The 19,918-nt window shown below is 39.0% G+C and overlaps 1 protein-coding gene across 1 annotated transcript; it reads right to left on the bottom strand.

Moving 5' to 3' along the window:
- LOC122698472 (olfactory receptor 51I2-like) lies at window positions 1-939 on the bottom strand. The gene has a single exon (XM_043909584.1). It carries the CDS (start codon window positions 937-939, stop codon window positions 1-3), a length of 939 nt encoding a protein of 312 aa, XP_043765519.1.
- Window positions 940-19,918: the final 18,979 nt, after the last annotated feature.

Consider the following 19,918-nt stretch of genomic DNA (forward strand, 5'->3'; position numbering starts at 1 on the left):
TCATGTTTTAATGCGGTGAAACATGTGAACAATGGCTCGGCGGATCTCCTTTGTCTTGGCGCTATAAATGAGAGGGTTAAGCACAGGAGGCACGAAGAGGTAGATGTTGGACAAAAGGACATGGATGAATCCTGGCACATTTTTCCCAAAGCGGTGCACCATGGAGACCCCAATCATTGGTACATAAAATGCAAGTACAGCCAAGATATGTGACACACATGTGTTGAGAGCTTTGAGGCGTTCTTCATGGGAGGCAATGGCCATGACTGAGCGCAGAATGAGCACATAGGAGAGGAAGATAAATAACAAGTCCATGCCAAACGTGGAAATAAGAACAAAGAGTCCATAGACGATATTGATTGTGATATCAGCACAGGCCAGCTTCATCATGTCTGGGTGGAGGCAGTAGGAGTGGGAAAGGACATTGGATCTGCAGATAGGCAGCCTCTGGATGAGGAAGAAAAGAGGAAAAAGGATGATGAAGCTCCGAGCAGTCACAGCTAAACCCATTCCAGCGATGACTTCATTAGTGAGCACAGTGGCATAGCGCAAGGGATCACAAATGGCCACATAGTGGTCAAAGCTCATGGCCAGCAGAATGCCTGACTCCATCATGGAGAAAGAATGAATGAGGAACATCTGGATTAGGCAGGCATGAAAATCAATGGTGCGGGCACTGAGGCAGAAGGTTCTGAGCACAGTAGGCAGTGTGGCCACGGACATGGCCATGTCACTGAGAGACAGCATGGACAGGAAGTAGCACATGGGCTGATGCAGGCTGGGCTCCGCTCTCACAGCCTGCAGGATCACCGAGTTGCCCCTGAGAGCCACAGCGTACATCACACAGAGGGGTCCCGCTAGCCAGAGTTGAGCGCTCTCCAGGCCAGGGATCCCAGTCAGAAGGAAGAAGGCAGGGCGAGTGGCATTGAATGACCCCATGGCAGGAGGAAGCCAGAGAGCTTTCCAGGGTCAGACCTTCTGATTTAGCGATTTCTGAGAGCTGCACTTACTGGAAGAGGAGGAATCAGGGAGTAAAAGACAGAGCCTATGTTCTACACAGTTTAAACTGATGCATTCATGAAGTCACTTGTTTTGGAAAAATACAGGCAAACTTCTTTTCTTCATATTTTATGATCATCAAGTCATGGGATGGGCTACATATTCCTCTGTTTTATGAAAGAAGGGCAATAATGACAAATACTTAGATGTGTCAATTAGTTACAAAGAACATGTTCACACTATGGTATCTACAATTTTAATAACATTTTGGAATGGAAATAGGTTAATTAACCTTCATAGAGAACTATTACAAAAGGACATTGGGAGTTTGACTCATCAGTAACTGTACAAGTATTTAAATTTTTCCTTCAGTGTTGTTTGATTCAGACATGTCACTAATTAATGATAGCATACCCCAAATCTAGTCTGAATTATGATGTATGTTTGGTCAGGGAGGAGAACGGGCAGTGGGATTTTGATGAAATTGACTGCCTGTGGATATCAGCTTTTTACTGGCTGAGTTGCTGCAAAAAAGCAACAAAGAAACCTTTTATTTGTGCAAAGGTATGAAGTTGTTTCTGTCTGGGGAAAAATTATGAATTTTCCCCTAAATCTGATACAGGTATACTAGCATTCAGGTTGTCTAAAGACCATAGTTTCTTCTTAATTTTTTAGTTGAAACAGCTGATGTAAGGACCATAGTTTTAAATCTATGTCATAGTCATTCATGTTTAGATATGCTCATCTATTTATGGCTATAGTTTATGACTAACTGATTTCTTTTTCTCTGAGGGACTTTAATATACATTTTTTTATATATGTACTGGGAAACTTTCTACATCTTTTTCTCAGAATTAATAAAAAGAGAACAAAGTTAGATCATTTGTGCTGGCTCAGCTGTTAGTCTAAGTTGTGGAATTGGCAGTGACCACTTCACTCCTATTTTTCTGAAGCTTTCTTGTGCCCAAGTCCTGCTTTCCTTCCTCACCCTGCAGCAATGTTAGTGAATCATAGAAACATTGATCTCAAGGAATCTGACTCTGGAAAGTGACAATCTAGAGAAGTATGGTGAATCACTCAGAGTTACACAAGCAGATAGTGGCTGTTCCAGGATTAGAACCCCAAGGCCAAGGACAGTCCCACTTATTCTGTTCACTCAGCTGAGATACTGCTATCTGATGACCTCCGTCCACTCAGTCTCTCTCTTCTTCACCCTACCCTTTTCCCAGTATAACCCTTTCTCAGGGCAGGGTTAAACCCTCTCAGGACAGTCAGCTAGTTCACCCCTACTGGGTTTGAGAACTCACCAGAGAACAGACTGACAAGAGACATCCAAGGCCAACACATTCTTCTATCTGCTCAAGTGCATTCATGCCTGCCTCTTTTATATCTCACTCTAAGCCCCAAGAGGAGAGCAGTGGGGCTGACTTGGTGCCTGAAAACTCGTTAGTAAGATCTTATTCTCTTGAGGACTTTCACGAGTACTGACAAGAAGCACTTTTAGCTGAAAAAGAACTCTGCAATCTGCCACACCAGTTCTCTCCCCAGTACAACACACTGCTTAGTGAAGGCTGGGCAGGCATGTAAGACAGGAGCTCATTATCTTTAAAGAAATCCCAGAATTACGTGACATATTGAGCTAGCCCAATAAATAAGGTATAATCAGAAAATAACTAAGTTTTCTTATCGTACTGAATTTATTGAAAAATGCTTAGTTCTTTTTTAAAATGAATTTTTATTGTACTATTATTGACTTACAATGTTGTGTTAGTTTCTATTGCACAGGGAAGTGAGTCAGTTATATATCTATATCTATATATCTATATCTATATCTGTATATATAGCCTCTTCTTTGGGTTTCCTTCCCGTTTAGGTCGCCACAGAGCACTGGGTAGGGGTCCCTGAGCTCTACAGTAGGTTCTCATTAGTTATCTATTTCATACAAAGTATCATAGTTCTTTGCCTTCACCTTTGTAGAACCATATTTTCTTCTGATCAGAAGTGACAAAAACAACATGACAGCTCTCTCTAACATGCAGCACCCAGGAAATGGTTAACCTTCTTGTGCATTACTATTGCCCTACCTCAAGATGGCAATAGTCTTCTATTTAATCCTGCTATCTGAAGAGCAAGATGGCTTTTATCACACTACTTAAATTTTCAAGTGTAACAAGAAACCAGTCTGCTATGTCCCTTTTCCCCTACAACTCAGAGGACAAAAGCTCCTGAGTAGAATCCTTGAGGAAACTCTCTTTTTATTCAAGAACAGTGGGATGTACCTCCATATTGCTTTCTCTTGCATGTAGGATGTGGGATGGGAGACAGCTCTTTCCAATTATTCTCTTCAGAAATCTTTATTTAGATCCTCTAATTTATAACTCTTTACACCTTTGATTAGGGCAGAGTTTCTCAACCTCAGCAGTGTTAATAATTTGTTTTGGATAGTTCTTTGTTGTGATGTGATGTCTTGTGCATGGTAAGAATTCTAGCAGTGTCACTGGTCTTTACCTAACCTATGCTCTACCCCCATTAGGACAATAAAAAATGCCACCAGACATTGACACGTGTGCCATGCAGTACAAAAGAACCTTTGGTTTAGAACCACTGAATTTTACAAAGGAGTGTATAAGTCAGCTAACTGGTTCTATGAAAATCAAAATTTCCCATGGTCATTCTTTAAAAAGATTATAGCCTTTATCTTCATATATCAACTGGTCTAAGATACACAGGATTCATTTTAAAATTCTGTTTCATGTACAAAGCATTTCAAACTCTTAGAACATTAGAATTTCTCATGTCAAAAGTGTGGTCTGTGCATGAATTAGGAAAGAATTTCCTGACATGTGGCAGAATGAGAGGTGAATAGAGCTTATTAGAGAGAGAGATGATCTTAGAATAGTGGGCCGGCTCAAAGGAAAGTGGACCCCTTTCAAGGGCTACTAGCCAATTTTTACAGTCTCAAGACAAAATTCCTGCAGGAACAGTGGAATTAGGTGATTGGTTAGGATGCTATAGGGTGGGTATTTTACCTAATATGGGGTCAGAGAGTTGGCTAGGGTAAGTCAGGGGGCTTGGTAACAGTTGCTATGGGGCTTGGTCAGTTCTGGAGAATTTTGTCCTGTGACTTTGGTAAAGGGTTCCACATCTGTCGCCTTGGTGTAGGGCTCAATAATGATCTCTCAGCTCAAATCCCTGTTATATTTCTTTCTTTCTTTTTTAACTGAACCTCTTGCAGATTCTTAAACAAATATGCCATTTCATGACCATGTGCATCTGTATTTGGTCTTTATTACATCCTCTGCTGGGAATTTTTGCCACCTAAAACATTTCCTAGTGAATCCTACAGCTGTAAGAACCTTACCTGGTTATTTAATTATTTTTCTAATCTCTTGTGCTTTTTTGTGATTGTTTGTGAATGTGACATTTCCCTATTTCTGGTTTTATCAAATGCTACTGAAACTTTACATAAATCACCCATTTTGTGTCTTACTCATTACATTATCCTCAATATCTAGCTCAGTGCCTGGGGCTTTTTTGACCCTTGGAAAGAATGAATAGAGAAAATTATTTTCAGCTTCATAGTCACAGAAACCATATCTTATCCAGAGTCTGGCTTGACTTCACATGATGTAGGCATTTAGAAGTTTATATTGGAATGGAGTCAGTCCATGTCAGTGTACATAATCACAGAAATGGCTAAAGGTTTTCTCACAAATAAGCAATTTTAACATGTAACCTAAGATAGAGTCATCCACATTCAGTGCCATTCATGAGGTTTCAAAATTTCTCTAAAAAGAAGTTGAGGGAAATTTCTAAGGTGAGGAAATAATATGGAATGCACAACTAACCATTTTCAGGATATTAAGTGGTATTTGGCCTCTTTTAACCCAGAGTTTGACTCTTCTTCTGGTCCCAGTTATTTCCTCCCAAATACTGTCTACCTCTTAACCTTACCAGGAATGTTTAAGGTGTTGTCAATGAATTTATTCACAATTTCCTCAGACTATCATCATAAAACTCAATATGGGAACTATAAAAAAGGAAGGAGTCTGGTTACTCTTCTTTCCCCACAGTATATATTGGGTACTCAATTTATTTTTTAAATTATAAAACTAGTGAATAAATAAATTAGCCAAAAACCATTTTTAAGTAGCAAGTATTTGCTTAGACTTGATTAAATTTTCAGATTATGATGTATGAATCCTACATCTATATTAGTTATCAATTGATATGTAACAAATTACCAAAAAAAAAAAAAAAAACCCTCAGTAGCTTAATACTATTAACTCTATAAGTGATGAACTTTGTGTCTTATTTATGAAGGACCAGTGATTGGCTTGGTTGAGTGGTTCCAGCTAAGATTTTCTCATGAGGTTGCAGTCAAACTGCTGGTCAGGGGTGCAGTTCATGAAGAATTGACTAGGTCTGGAGGACCCTCCTCCAAGTTAACATGGGTGTTGGCAGGAGGCTTCAGTACCTGGTTGCTTAACTCTCTCCACAGGACTGTCTGTGATGCACCTTCCTCCAGAAGGAGACAAGATGGATGGTGCAATCTTTCACCTCTAATCTGAAAAATGGATGATGCAATGTTACACCTCCTCATTAAAAAAAAAAAAAATCTAGTTTTTGTTTCACACATGATCATTTACTTCTTATTTTGTTACTTATAAGTGTCCCTAAGTCCACCCATACACAATGGGACAATATTGCACAGGGGTATTGCCTACCAGCATACTGCTTCCCAGGTGGCTTGGTGGGTAGAGAATCCGCCTGCAATGGCGGAGCTGCAGGAGACATGGATTCGATCCCTGTCTGAGTTGGGAAATCTGGAGGAGGAAGTGACAAACGACTCCAATATTATTGCCTGGATAATCCCATGGACAGAGGAGCCCGGTGGGCTACAGTTCATGGGGTCACAGAGAGTTGGACATGACTGAGCACACACATACATATATGCATGTCTGTAGCTGGGGATCTTTGGGGGCAGGAGAAAATTAATGTTAAAGCATGTGTTGATGATTTTAAGAATAATTTTTAGGATTTAAAATATTTATCTCAAAGCAAAAAAGAAAAAAATACAGGAAAGTTCCATGGATTAATTGGTTGTAAATAATTTGGTGTTCAAATCACTACCATCGTCCTGTAATTTTTCTCTTTTCGTTTCTCATTCTTTTTCTCTTCTTTCTGCTTTTGACTCTACTCCCCTTTCTTGTAGATATTTCTCTTATTAATTATGTTTTTTTTTTTTTTTTTTCTGACTGCTCAGCACAGCTTGTGGGATCTTAATTCCCTCACAGGAGACAGAAACTCAGTCTCCAGCAGTGGAAGTGCAGAGTCCTAACCACTGGACATCTAGGGAATTCCCCTCTTATTTCTTCTTATTTTCTCATGTTTTCTTCTTTCCCAGCTCTCTTCTTTTTTCTTCTTTTTCCTATAATCTGGTCCATTTATCCTTCTTTATCTTCTTCCACAGCAACAGCTGTGGTAGAATTGGTGTCTTCAGCTTGACATCATCAAACCATAGGTTTCAGCTCATGCTGTTCCGTATCTCCTTCACACTGAAGAAAACAAAGCCAAACAAACCAAAATAAACAAAAGAAAACAAAACTCTAATTCTGCATTGCCCAAGTCATTTGAAACCATCTCTATTTATTCAATCAATATATAGAGAGTTTTGACTAAGTGCCAAAGGGCTTCCCAGGTGGCCCTAGTGGTAAAGAACCCACTGCCAAAACAGGAGACACAGGAGATGTGGGTTCTATCCCTGGGTCAGGAAGATCCCTTGGAGGAGGGGATGGTGACCCACTCCAGTATTCTTGCCTGGAGAATCTCATGGACAGAAGAGCCTGGAGGGCTACAGATCATAGGGTGGCAAAGAGTTGGATATGACTGAAGCAACTTAGCAGGCACACAGGCATGTATAGCTTAATATCTCAGCATTAGCAAGACTTAAAATATGACAATATATTTTTAGTTTTAATTTTATTTTCTTCAACCTTCTCTTACTTCTCTGAAATTCCTTGTTGTTGTCTATCATCTCTATAAACACCATCCAAATGGGCTTTACTGTTTTGTTCACAATTGTGTCTACATTATTTAAATATTGTAGGACACCTGTTGGGTTTGTAATAAGCATCTGTTGACTAAATGAACTTATGCTCTTTGTTCTTTTAGATGAAAAGAGCAATGAAAGACACATTATATATATGTCTCTTGCTTAAACATCTTTGAAATTTTAGGGTCTTCTCTGTTCAAATGTTTCTAATTACTTGCATAATATATGCCCAGTTACTCCCACAATATTTCTTACTTTCTTGGTAACTCTCCTTTCACATGGACTGTGATGAACTCACTTGTTAGATTTCTAACTGGACAACTTCTCTTAGAGAAGGATCACACTTTGTCTTGATATTGCTACATCTCCAGGTCCTAGGAAAGCAGGAAAGTGCTTGGAGTGTAGCATATAGTGATGTCTATTGAATTCATGTGTTAGTTGTGATCTAACCCAGGAAACAAAAACTATGGTCTATTTATGGTTCAATGGAATATAAAGACCACATCAGTTCCTTTAATTATGAAAAATTAATGTAAAAACTTCTTAACCAATTATTAAATAATGCATAAGACCAAAAGAGATTATGATGGTGTCACTGGAGGTGATAACTTCAGGAAGTAGCTTCTAACTACAGGACTTAAAGAATAAGGGCAGAGTTTTGAAATTATTAATTCTTACAATCTTGAGGGAATAGCGGTGAAGAGCTGAAACTCAGTCTGGAGAAGAAGGTACTGTTTTGGTGATGCTGGGATCTCGAGTTCAGACAAGAGGTCTTATATAACTAAGATTTACTTCTCTGAAATGTGAGGGACAGGGAACTTCTCTGGCTTGTTCAGAGACCTTTAAGAGGTCACATTAGACCCCTTCTGGAGTTTTGTTGCTGTTTAGTCACTAAGTCATGTCTGATTCTTCGTGACCCCATGGGCAATAGCCTACCAGGCTCCTCTGTCTTTGGGATTTTCCAGGCAAGAATACTGGAGTAGGTTGCCATTTCCTTCTTCAGGGGATCTTCTCAACTAAGGGATTGAATCCAGGTATCCTGCTTTGGCAGGCAGATTCTTTACACTGAGCCACCAGAGAAGTTCTTGGAAAGCTATAAAATGGAACCAGCTAGTACATTGGAAAGAATCATTGTTGCTCCAGTGCAAAAGTATTGCTGGGGTAACACGGAAAGCAACAAAAATCAATCTTCCTTCTTGCTCGAGTTTCCAAGCACATCCTATTTGCAGATCTGGGGAACTGATTGGAAAGTGAGAAATGGAGTTTACATAGACCCAGTATCACAAGAAATAATGTAAATGTGTAATTGAGACTGAGAGACAATGATTAAATAACTAGTACAATAAAACAGAGTGAACTTACTCTTGGAACTTGTTTACAGAGATTTCAAAAGATCCAAGAAATGGACCTGCTGTTGCTAATAAAACTTAGAGATGTGCCAGTATAATCCACAGGCTGAAGCCTCAAGGTGGGATCACCAAAACTGAAGCCAGGGTGATTTGAACTGGCAAAAGCTGGAGCTGTGGAAGAAATGAAACACACGCCAGGGACTTCTTTAGGCAGGAGAATGGAGGCAGTGACATAATCTCTGTGTGCCAGTGCTTCCTAACCACTGAATGTGTCTGGCAGCTAGCTGACATTCAGTTTAGTTCAGTTCAGTCACTCAATCGTGTCCGACTCTGTTCAACCTCATGGATTGCAGCATACCAGGCTTCCCTGTCCATCACCAATTCCCAGAGCTTGCTCAAACTCATGTCCATTGAGTCAGTGATGCCATCCAACCATCTCCTCCTCTGTCATCCCCTTCTCCTCCTGCCTTGAATCTTTCCCAGCTTCAGGGTTTTTCCCAATGAGACAGTTCTTTACATCAGGTGGCCAAAGTATTGGTGCTTCAGCTTCAGCATCAGTGCTTCCAATGAATATTCAGGACTGGTTTCCTTTAAGTTTGACTTGTTTGATCTCCTTGCAGTTGAAGGGACTACTGAGTGTCTTCTCCAATACCACAGGTCAAAAGCACAAATTCTTTGGCACTCAGCTTTCTTTATAGTCCAACTCACACATCCATGCATGACTACTGGAAAAACCATAGCTTTGACTAGATGGATCTTTGTCAGCAAAGGAATACCTCTGCTTTTTTAAAAAAAAATAATTTATTTTTTATTGAAGGATAATTGCTTTCCAAGATTCTGTTTGTGTCTTCCAAGAGACTATTTCCCAGTCCTGTGTAAGTTCTAGCAGCTCTATGGTGGGGTTAATGGCGACCTCCTCCAAGAGGGCTTATGCCATACCCAAGTCTGGTGCACCCAGCCATACCCAAGTCTGCTCCACCCAGAGCCCCTGACCCTGGTCAGTCCACTGTTGACCCGTACCTCCACAGGAGACACTCAAACACAGTTTTGTCTCAGTGTCTGTGGGGTCTCTGGGTGCTGGTGCACATGCAGTTTGTTTGAGCCCTCTGAGAATCTCTGATGGGTATAAGGTTTGATTCTAAATGCGATTTTGCCCCTCCTACCATCTTGCTGGGGCTTCTCCTTTGCCCTTGGATGTGGGGTATCTCCTCACAGTTGCTCCAGCTCCTACTGTTTTACTGGGGTTTCTCTGACCTTGCATGTGGGGTGTCTCCTCACAGTTGCTCCAGCACCTACTGTTTTACGGGGGTTTCTCTGACCTTGCGTGTGGGAGTCTCCTCACAGTTGCTCCAGCACCTACTGTTTTACTGGGGTTTCTGTGACCTTGGATATGGGGTATCTCCTCACAGTTGCTCCAGCTCTTACTGTTTTACTGGAGTTTCTCTGACCTTGGATATGGGGTATCTCCTCACAGTTGCCCCACCTCCTACTGTTTCACTGGGGTTTCTCTGACCTTGGATGTGGGGTATCTCCTCATGGCCGCTGCTCCTGACCTTGACTGTGCAGCCGCTGCTCCAGCTGCCATCCCATGGCTTCATGGCAAATAGATGGGGAAACAGTGGCAGACTTTATTTTGGGGGGCTCTTAAATGACTGCAGATGGTGACTACAGCCATGAAATTAAAAGATGCTTGCTCCTTGGGAGAAAAGTTATGACCAACGTAGACAGCATACTAAACAGCAGAGGCATTACTGTATCAACAAGGGTCATCTTGTCAAAGCTATGGTTTTTCCAGTAGTCATGCTTGGATGTGAGAGTTGGACTATAAAGAAAGCTGAGTGCCAAAGAATTGATGCTTTGAACTGTGCTGTTGGAGAAGACTCTTGAGAGTCCCTTGGTCTGCAAGGAGATCCAACCAGTCCATCCTAAAGGAAATCAGTCCTGAGTAGTCATTGAAAGGACTGATGCTGAAGCTGAAACTCCAATACTTTGGCCACCTGATGTGAAGAATTGACTCATTGGAAAAGACCCTGATGCTAGGAAAGACTGAAGGCAGGAGGAGAATGGGATAACAGAGGATGAGATGGTTGGATGGCATTACCAACTCAATGGACATGAGTTTGAGTAAACTCCAAGAGTTGGTGATGGACAGGGAGGCTTGGCGTGCTGCAGTCCATGGGTCTGCAAAGAGTCAGACATGACTGAACTGAACTGAATTGCTTTACAGAATTTTGCTGTTTTCTGTCAAACCTCAACATGAGTCAGGCATGTGTATACATGTACCCCCTCCTTTTTGAAACTCCCTCCCATCTCTTTCCCCATCCCACCCCTCTAGGTTGATACAGAGCCCCTGGTTGAGTTTCCTGAGCCATACAGCAAATTCCCATTGGCTATCTATTTTCCATATGGTAATGTAAGCTTCCATGCTACTCTTTCCATACATCTCACCCTCTCCTCCCCTCTCTCCATGTCCATAAGTCTATTCTCTTTGTCTGTGTCTCTTTTGCTGCTCTGTAAATAAATTCTTCAGTAACATTTTTCTAGATTCTCTATATATGCATTAGAACACAATATTTATCTTTCTCTTTCTGACTTACTTCACTCTCTTTAATGGGTTCTGAGTTCATCCACCTCATTAGAACTGACTCAGATGCATTCTTTTTTATGTCTGAGTAATATTGCATTGTGTATATGTACCACTACTTCTTTATCCATTCATCTGTTGATGGACATATAGGTTGCTTTCATATTCTAGCTATTGTAAATAGTGCTGCAATGAACAATGGGATACATGTGTCTCTTTCAATTTTGGTTTCCTCAGGGTATATGCCTAGGAGTGGGATTGCTGGGTCATATTATGGTTTTATTCCTGGTTTTTTTTTAAGGAATCTCGATACTGTCTTCCATAGTGTCTGTATTGATTTACATTCCCACCAACAGTGCAAGAACATTCCCTTTTTCTCCACATTTTCTCCAGCATTTATTGTTTGTAGACTTTTTGATGTTGGCCATTCTGACTGGTGTGAGGTGGTATCTCATTCTAGTTTTGACTTGCATTTCTTTAGTAATGAGCGATGTTGAGCATATTTTCATGTGTCTGTTAGCCATCTCTATGTCTTCATTGGAGAAATGTCTGATTAGCTTTCTTCCTCACTTTTTGATTTGCTTGTTTCTTTTTCTGGTATTAAGTTGTATGAGCTGCTTGTATATTTTGGAGATTCATCCTTGACATTCAACAAGAAAATGTCACTTGTTTCATTTCTATTATTTTCTCCCATTCTGAGGGTTGTCTTTTCACCTCACTTATAGTTTCCTTTGTTGTTCAAAAGTGTTTAAGGTTAATCAGGTCCCACTTGTTTACTTTTGTTTTTATTTCCATTACTCTTTGAGGTGGCTCATAGAGGATCTTGCTTTGATTTACATCATCAGGTGTTTTGACTATGTTTTCCTCTAAGAGTTTTACAGAGTCTGATCTTACGTTTAGGTCTTTAATCCATTTTGAGTTTATCTTTGTGTGTTAGGAAGTGCTCTAATTTCATTCTCTTACATGTAGCTGTCCAGTTTTCCCAGCATCATTTATTGAAGAGGTTGTCTTTGGGAAAAGGAGGCCTCAAACACAGTAAGTTAAAAAATAATAATAATAAGGCAGAGAAATACTACACAAATGAATGAACAAACTACAAACTCCAAATAAATCCAAATAAATGAAGAGCAAATAGGCAAGCTACCTGAAAAAGAATTCAGAATAATGATAGCAAAGATGATCAAAACCCTTGAAAACAGAATGGGGAAATGCAAGAATCAATTAACAACAACCTAGAAGAATTAAAGAATAAGCACACAGAGACAAACAACACAGTTACTGAAATTAAGAATCATTTAGAAGGAATTAATAGCAGAATATCTGAAGCAGAAGAATGAATCAGTGAGCTAGAAGATAAAATGGTGGAAATAACTTCTGAAGAGCAAAATAAAGTAGAAAGATTGAAAAGAACTGAGGACAGTCTCAGAGACCTCTGGGGCAATATCAAATGCACCAATAGTGGAATTATATTGGTCCCAGAAGAAGAAGTGAAAAAGAAAGAATATAATAAAAGTTTTGAAGAGATTATAGATGAAAATTTCCACAATATGGAAAAGGAAATAGTCAACCAAGTTCAAGAGGCACAAAGAGTCCTATACAGGATAAACCCAAAGAGAAACATGCCAAGACACATACTAATCAAACTAACAAAGACTAAACACAAAGAAAGGATATTAAAAGCAGCAAGGGAGAAGCAACAACTAACAAGTAACATACAAGTAAAGCTGATTTTTCAGCAGAAACTGCAGGCCAGAAGGGAATTGCAGGATATATTTAAAGTACCGAAAGGGAAAATCTACAACCAAGATTACTGTACCTGGCAAAGATCTCATTCAAAATTGATGGAGAAAGAAAAAAGATTTTCGGACAAGTCAATGTTAAGAGAATTCAGTACCACCAAATTCACTTTACAACAAATGTTAAAAGGACTTATATAGTCAAGAAATATGAGAGAAGAAAAAAGGTCTGCAAAAACAACCCCAAACAATTAATAAAATGGCAATAGGAACATATATATCAATAATTAGTTTAAATGTAAATGGATTAAACACTCCAACCAAAAGACACAGACTGGCTAAATGGATTTAAAAAAATCCATAAATATGCTGTCCACAAGAAACCCACTTGACACCTAAAGACAAATACAGGCTGAAAGTGAGAGGATGGAAAAATATATTCCATACAAATGGGAAGCAAAAGAAAGCTGAAGTAGCAATCCTCATTGTCAGACAAAATAGACCTTAAAGTAAAGATTACAAGAGATAAGGAAGGACACTACATAATGATCAAGGGATCAATCCAAGAGGAAGACATAACAATTGTAAATCTCTATGCACCCAACATAGGAGCACCTCAATACATAAGAGAAACACTAACAGACATCAAAGGAGAAATTGACAGTAGCACAGTAATAGTAGGAGACTCTAACAACCCCCTCACACCAATGGACAGATCATCAAAGCAGAAAATAAATAAGGAAACAGGTCTTAAATGGCACATTAGATGAAATGGATCTCATTGATATCTTTAGGACATTCTATGCAAATGCAGAAGAATACACCTTCTCAAGTGCACATGGAACATTCTCCAAGATAGACCACATCTTGGCTCACAAATAAAAACTTGGTAAATTTAAGAAAATTGAAATCATATCAAGCATCTTCTCTGACCACATTGCTATGAGACTAGATATTAATTACAAGAAAAAAAGCTGTAAGAAACACAACCACCATATTAACAAATTGAAAGATAAACCTCAAATGATAATCTCAATAGGTATAGAAAAAGCCTTTGACAAAATTCAGCACCCATTTATGATTAAAACTCTTCAAAGAATGAGGTTAGAAGGAACCTACCTCAACAAAGTAAAAGCCATCTATGAAAGCCTACAGCAAACATTATTCTCAATGGTGAAAAACTGAAAGCGTTTCCCATAATATCAGAAACAATACCAGGGTGTCCACTTTTACCACTATTATTCACACAGCTCTGGAAGACCTAGGTACAGCCATCAGAGCAGAAAAGGAAATGAAAGGAATCCAGATCAGAAAAGAAGAAGTAATGCTCTCACTGTTTGGAGATGACATGAAACTGTACATAGAAAACCCTAAAAATAGTATCAGAAAATTATTAGAGATAATCAGTGAATTTAGCAAAGTTTCAGGATGCAAAATCAATACACAGAAATCACTTGCATTTTTATATACTAACAATGAAAAATCAGAAAGAGAAATTAAGGAATCAATCCCATTCACCATTAAAACAAAAAGAATTAAATATCTAGGAATAAACTTACCTAAAAAGACAAAATAAAAACTGTACACAGAAAATTATAAGACACTAATGAAAGAAATAAAAGACAACATAAGTAGATATTCCATGTTTCTGGGTACGAAGAATCAATATTGTGAAAATGATTATACTACCAAACACAATCTACAGATTTAATGCAGTCCCTATCAAATTACCAATAGCATTTTTCACAGAACTAGAACAAAATTTTCACGTTTCATATGGAAACACAAAAGACCTCAAATAGCCAAAGCAGTCTCGAGAAATAATAATGGAACTGGAGGAATCAACCTTCCTGACTTCAGATTATGCTACAAAGCTACAGTCATCAAGACCATATGGTACTGCACAAAAACAGAAATGTAGACCAATGGAACAAGATAGAAAGCCCAGATATAAACCCATGCCCCTAGGGGTACTTTATTTCTGCTTTTTAATATGCTGTCTAGGTTGATCATAGCTTTTCTTCCGAGGAGCAAGTGTCTTTTAATTTCATGGCTGCAGTCACCATCTGCAGTGATTTTGGAGCCCAAGAAGAGAAAGTCTGTCCCTGTTTCCATTGTTTACCCATATATTTGCCATGAAGTGATGATACTGGATGCCATGATTTGCTGACATTAGAGTCTGGGATATCCTCCAAGTAAAAAATGGAGCCTTGTGATATGGAGAAGAACCACAGAGAGTGAGAGGTGAATCCTTGGTATAGCATAGAAGCAGAATTCATCCACTCACTGAAGTCTTGTTATATCACTAGAATTGTAAAATGCATGATCTCCTATGGACTTTTACCTTCATAGTAGGAATGATATAAGGAATCAAGTCACTGTAGTCTGTGAAAAATTACAGTTGGACTTAGTTTTTAGAAATAAAGTTTCTATTGTATATAATAATCTTCTCTCTCAAAGTCAGATAGCCAGATTATCTTAGAGTTATGTCAAAATTGGGACACATTCAAAACGTGTCCTATAACCTGACTGAAGTAGAATTGATGATTCTTTATTCATGAAAAATTGTTCATTTCTGCCATGAAAGCAGCAATCATAGTGGTATAGCTGTTCCTGTGTGGTTCTGTAGCCTTGATTGCAGAGAAAGCAGTGTAGGGGAAGAATTAGCTACCCCTAGGATGGAGCACATTACGACCCCAAATGCTGATTTGTTCACCATAAATGGTTGACCTAGGGATTAAACGAGCTGCAGCTGAGAAATTTGATTCTTGTCTTTAATCATATGAAAAGGTATCAGTTATGTTAAATACATAAAATTGATCTCATAGTTATGTAGAAGATGTTCAGGGTTGGTTGAAAATAGGTCTAGAGATCATTTATGTCAGATTGAATTTTCATTGCAGTTGAATGGGGTTTGTGCTTGCTGAAGAATGGTCTATGTCCAGCACAATCTTGTGTGTGTGTGTGTGTGTGTATACATGTTTGTGTGTGCACAGATGTGTGATGAGTGACTAGAACATTGGAGAATTGTAGGAACGTATTTGGTTCTATCTGTTTGTGTATATATGGACATAAAAGAGGCAACGTAATGTTAGTAAATAAATGACTGAATGTTCCTAAGGGTGTATCTGTGGGGAGGAAGGGTCTCAGAATATCTATGATACATCTTTGTATGCATAAGTATGTGTGCATTCCTTGATCAAGGAAGGATTAACATAGCAAGGGATAACAGTGTAATGGATATAGATAGAGATATTAGCACTGTTGAGGCTGAGAAGCTTTTCCTGGGAGCAGTCCTCCTATGGCCAGTCCATTACTTCTTGGCCCCACCCTCCCCATTATTTTCACTCTCCCTCCTCCCATCACAACAAACTAGCTTAGTGGTTTGATATATTTATGAGTCACAGAAGACTGGGCTGATGCTGCTCAGCCTGTGGGATCCACAGACCACTCCCTCCAGTTACAGGGAAGAGTTGTCTCCTATCCAGTGAGTGCCATATCCTTCAGATTGATCATCAGGGCTCCTTATCGAGAACTTATCCCAAACTTAAACACTCTTACTGTGACCCCAGGCAGACTCAGACACTCATACTCTGTAGACATAGATAACTAGCTTCTCTTCCAAAGCCCATGATCACAAACCCTGATGCCAGGTTGCCGTCTGAATGAAAATCCTAGTACCAAACCACACATGTTTAGATTAAGGGACTGATTCATCAAATCTAGATTTTGTGTTGATGGTATGCATATTTTTTCCCCTGCAATTTGAATTATTGTGTCCTATACCTAACTCTTGTGTGTGCAGCTGGTGAAAATCAAGAACCAAATGAACTGAAGTGATTGAACAATGAAGTCTTCAATTTTAGCTGGATTTTCATTATTGAGTATGCCATGGGAACATATCTCCTGTTACTGTGAGTCTGTTAATGCTTTTATAGCCCTGTGTGTGTACACATGTGTACTTATATGTATACCTTCAGGTGGGCATAAACATGGGAGGATATCTGCAACACACTGCATAATATCTATGAGTAACTATTAGTTTATTAAATTCTGTGATTGTGCTAGTGTTATTTGAGCAAGGGACTATGCAATAGTTTCTATCTGTGTGATGTGAGGTATTATCTATGACTACCTGGGTGTATAAGTATGCACAGGAGTGTAAAGCATGTATTAATTGATACCTTTATGTGACTGGGCATAAGTATAGATGCTCATATACATGCTGTACAAAAGAAGTGCATTGCTTGTATCTGTCTATGTTTTTGGTTTTTTTTTTTTTTTAATATTTATGCCTAGATTAGTTATATTTAGCAAGACTTAACTTATACCCCTTTGGTGAAAACAAAGAAAAAATTATTGCTGGGTGGTGACTGACCGTGTTTTCTCTGGAGACATTTTCAAAGTTACCTTCCATAGAGAGGAAATCTGAAACATTGGTGAAATATGCCCTTCTGGATTACACAAATTTGCACATCAGGGATTAAGGACAGTGGAGTAAACCTGTCTTGTGAAGAGTCCTTCATGTTTGTTGATCCTCTAAGAGTTTTTCCATTTCTCCAAGATCTAGAAATAATCTTGGAATGAAGATGATAAAAAAGTAGATACAAGACAGGTTGTATCTAAGATGATTTTTTAGAGACATCAACATTTAAACTTAGGGGAGGAGGTAGAGAAAAGTTTACAGGGGAAATAAGAAAAAGAAATCCTATTTATTAAAGTTTCCTTTGAATTCTCAGTTGAAAAGGAGGGAAACCAAATGAATATAACTGCTTCTTATGGCCCATGTAGTTTCATGATTATTACTGATATCAGGGCATCTCCAGTCTTCAGTCACCATCTACTTTTACTGAATTTACTAAGAGGGCTAGGAAGATGATGGAAACTAGAAAAGTCAAGGAAATATGGAACTTAACTAGTTCTAAATTTCAAAGCAGTTTTATCTTATTTTCTAATTTTAAATATAGATTTTCTAGCTTTGTTGAGCTATTACTGACATATAACATATGCAAATTTAACATACACTATGTGAGGATTTGGTAAGCAAATGTATTGCAAAATGATCACCATAATGAAGTTAGTTAGCACCTCTATTTCCTTATGTAATTATCAGGTTTTTTTTTTTTTTAATGTGGTGATAATATTTAAGGTCTACTTTCTTAAAGGCTTTAGTACGCATATTGGTAGTAGTGGGTTTGTCACTAAGGCATGTCTGACTCTTGTGACCCCATGGACTGTAGTCCACCAATTTCCTCTGTCCATGGGATTTCCCAGTCAAGAGTACTGAAGTGGGGGATCTTCCAGACCCAGGGATCAAACTCCTGTCTCTTGCATTGCAGAAGTATCCTTTTATACCTGAGCTACCAGGGAATCCTAAGTATGCATATTACAGAATTATTAATTATAGTCAACTTTCATTTTATAGCTGGAAGTCTGCACCTTTTTATCAGCATCTCCCCATCTTTCCGCCAACCCTGCCGCAGACCCCTGGAAACCACTGTTCTACTCTCTACAGAGTGAAGCTTTAATTTTGAGCTATCTGTTCCAGAGAAATATAGTTACAGAGATGTTTGGATAAAAACTGGAAAGAAGTCCTTTATGACATGGTTTCTTAATTTTTACTATTCTGACTATTGATTTCTTTTCCAGGAGCTAGGCTGGAAAAGGAGAAAGACAGAGAAAGAGGAATCAGTAAAGAAGGTAGAGATGAAAATGCCAAGGAAGGAGGAAAATTAGGGAGATGCCTCTGAAGTAAGAAGGCAGTTCTAAAAGGATGAGTTACCAACAGTGTTAGCTCTCATAGGAAAGTCAAATAGATGAAGCAGGAGAATGTTTTTATTAGATTCAGTGACAAAGAGATCACTCATGACCACACAGAAATTAGTTTCAATTGGGAGGGTGTAATGTGGAAGCCACTATACAGTAAATCAAGCACTGATAAGGCAAGGTCATTAAGATCAAATCCCTGAATCTGGTGATCTCAGAACAGATTGGAAAAACAGACATACAAACAAACTCCCCTTCCTTGACATCTAGAGAGACAGGGTTTCAAGAATTTTGAATATGAATTGAGAAAGAATAACAGCATGGAAGCTAGAGAAGGAAAGTCATGTATCTATAATGGGACAACCTTGTATGTGCTTATTGCCTGATGGGAAAGAGATAGAAAGTGAGAGGTTGAAGATACAGTACAACAGACAAAGGAAGAGGTCTCTGAGTGACATGACAGGAAACACAATCCTAAAGGTGGAGGGCCTGGCCTTGGGGAAGAGCCATCCTCTTCTCAGAAACCAAGGCCTAGCTGAGAGCAAGTTAAAGTTTTTGGTAGTGGTAAATAATCTCACTCTGTCTCCTCTTTCTTCCCCAATAAAGCATTTGCTTCTTTGGCTTTATCCAGCTGCATACCCAATTTGGTTATAGAATTTATCAGTGGTCATGGTGTACTGTGTGAATGTAAAAGAGAGGCAAAGAGAAGATAAACATACCAGTCCTAGAGGAAGGGTAGGTAAGGAAAGCAGTGAGGAAGGAAGAGCTAATAAATAAATAGAAGATGAAAGAATGGCTAAAACTTTGAAAGCAAGATCATGGGGTGAGAAGGTAAGATTATTGGTAGGTGGAAGGCCATGGTCAGAAGCTAAAAAATAAATAAATAGAACTTAAGACTTCAAAGTGATAAGGAGGTTACGTGAAGTCTGAGTAAAGTTACTGACGCTGTAACTTTCTAGCTGTAGAGGTTTCAACTTTGTCACCTACGAAAGGGTTCCCAGAGACAAGGACCATGTTTCCTTTTCCGTGTACGTCCTAATTTCTAATTTTTTCTCAAAATTTCTAGAATATCGTTTCTAGGGTGAGATAGTGAAGTGAAGGAACACTGGAGTTTTAAGTGAGAATTTGGAAACTTTCTCATATAATCTCGTGTCTTGTCACCTTGCTCTTGCTCACTTCTTCATCAAACCTTCATGAAGTTTAAAACATGGTCGTGAGAGGGAGCTGGGCTCTGGTGAGTCAGAGATGAGTAGAACTCAGTTCCTATCCTCAAAGAGCTCATGGTCTAATGGAGGAAGTAGGACCAGAAGCCAACACTTTCAGTCTCTGACCTTTTGTGTTGGAGACAGGATGTCTGAGAAAGAGTGAAGAACATTCCCACACACCCTCTTGGGCATATCCCCCATCTGTGTTCTTACATCTGCCTGCC

Source organism: Cervus elaphus, chromosome 1 (assembly GCF_910594005.1).
Source record: "Cervus elaphus chromosome 1, mCerEla1.1, whole genome shotgun sequence".
Taxonomy (NCBI): domain Eukaryota; kingdom Metazoa; phylum Chordata; class Mammalia; order Artiodactyla; family Cervidae; genus Cervus; species Cervus elaphus.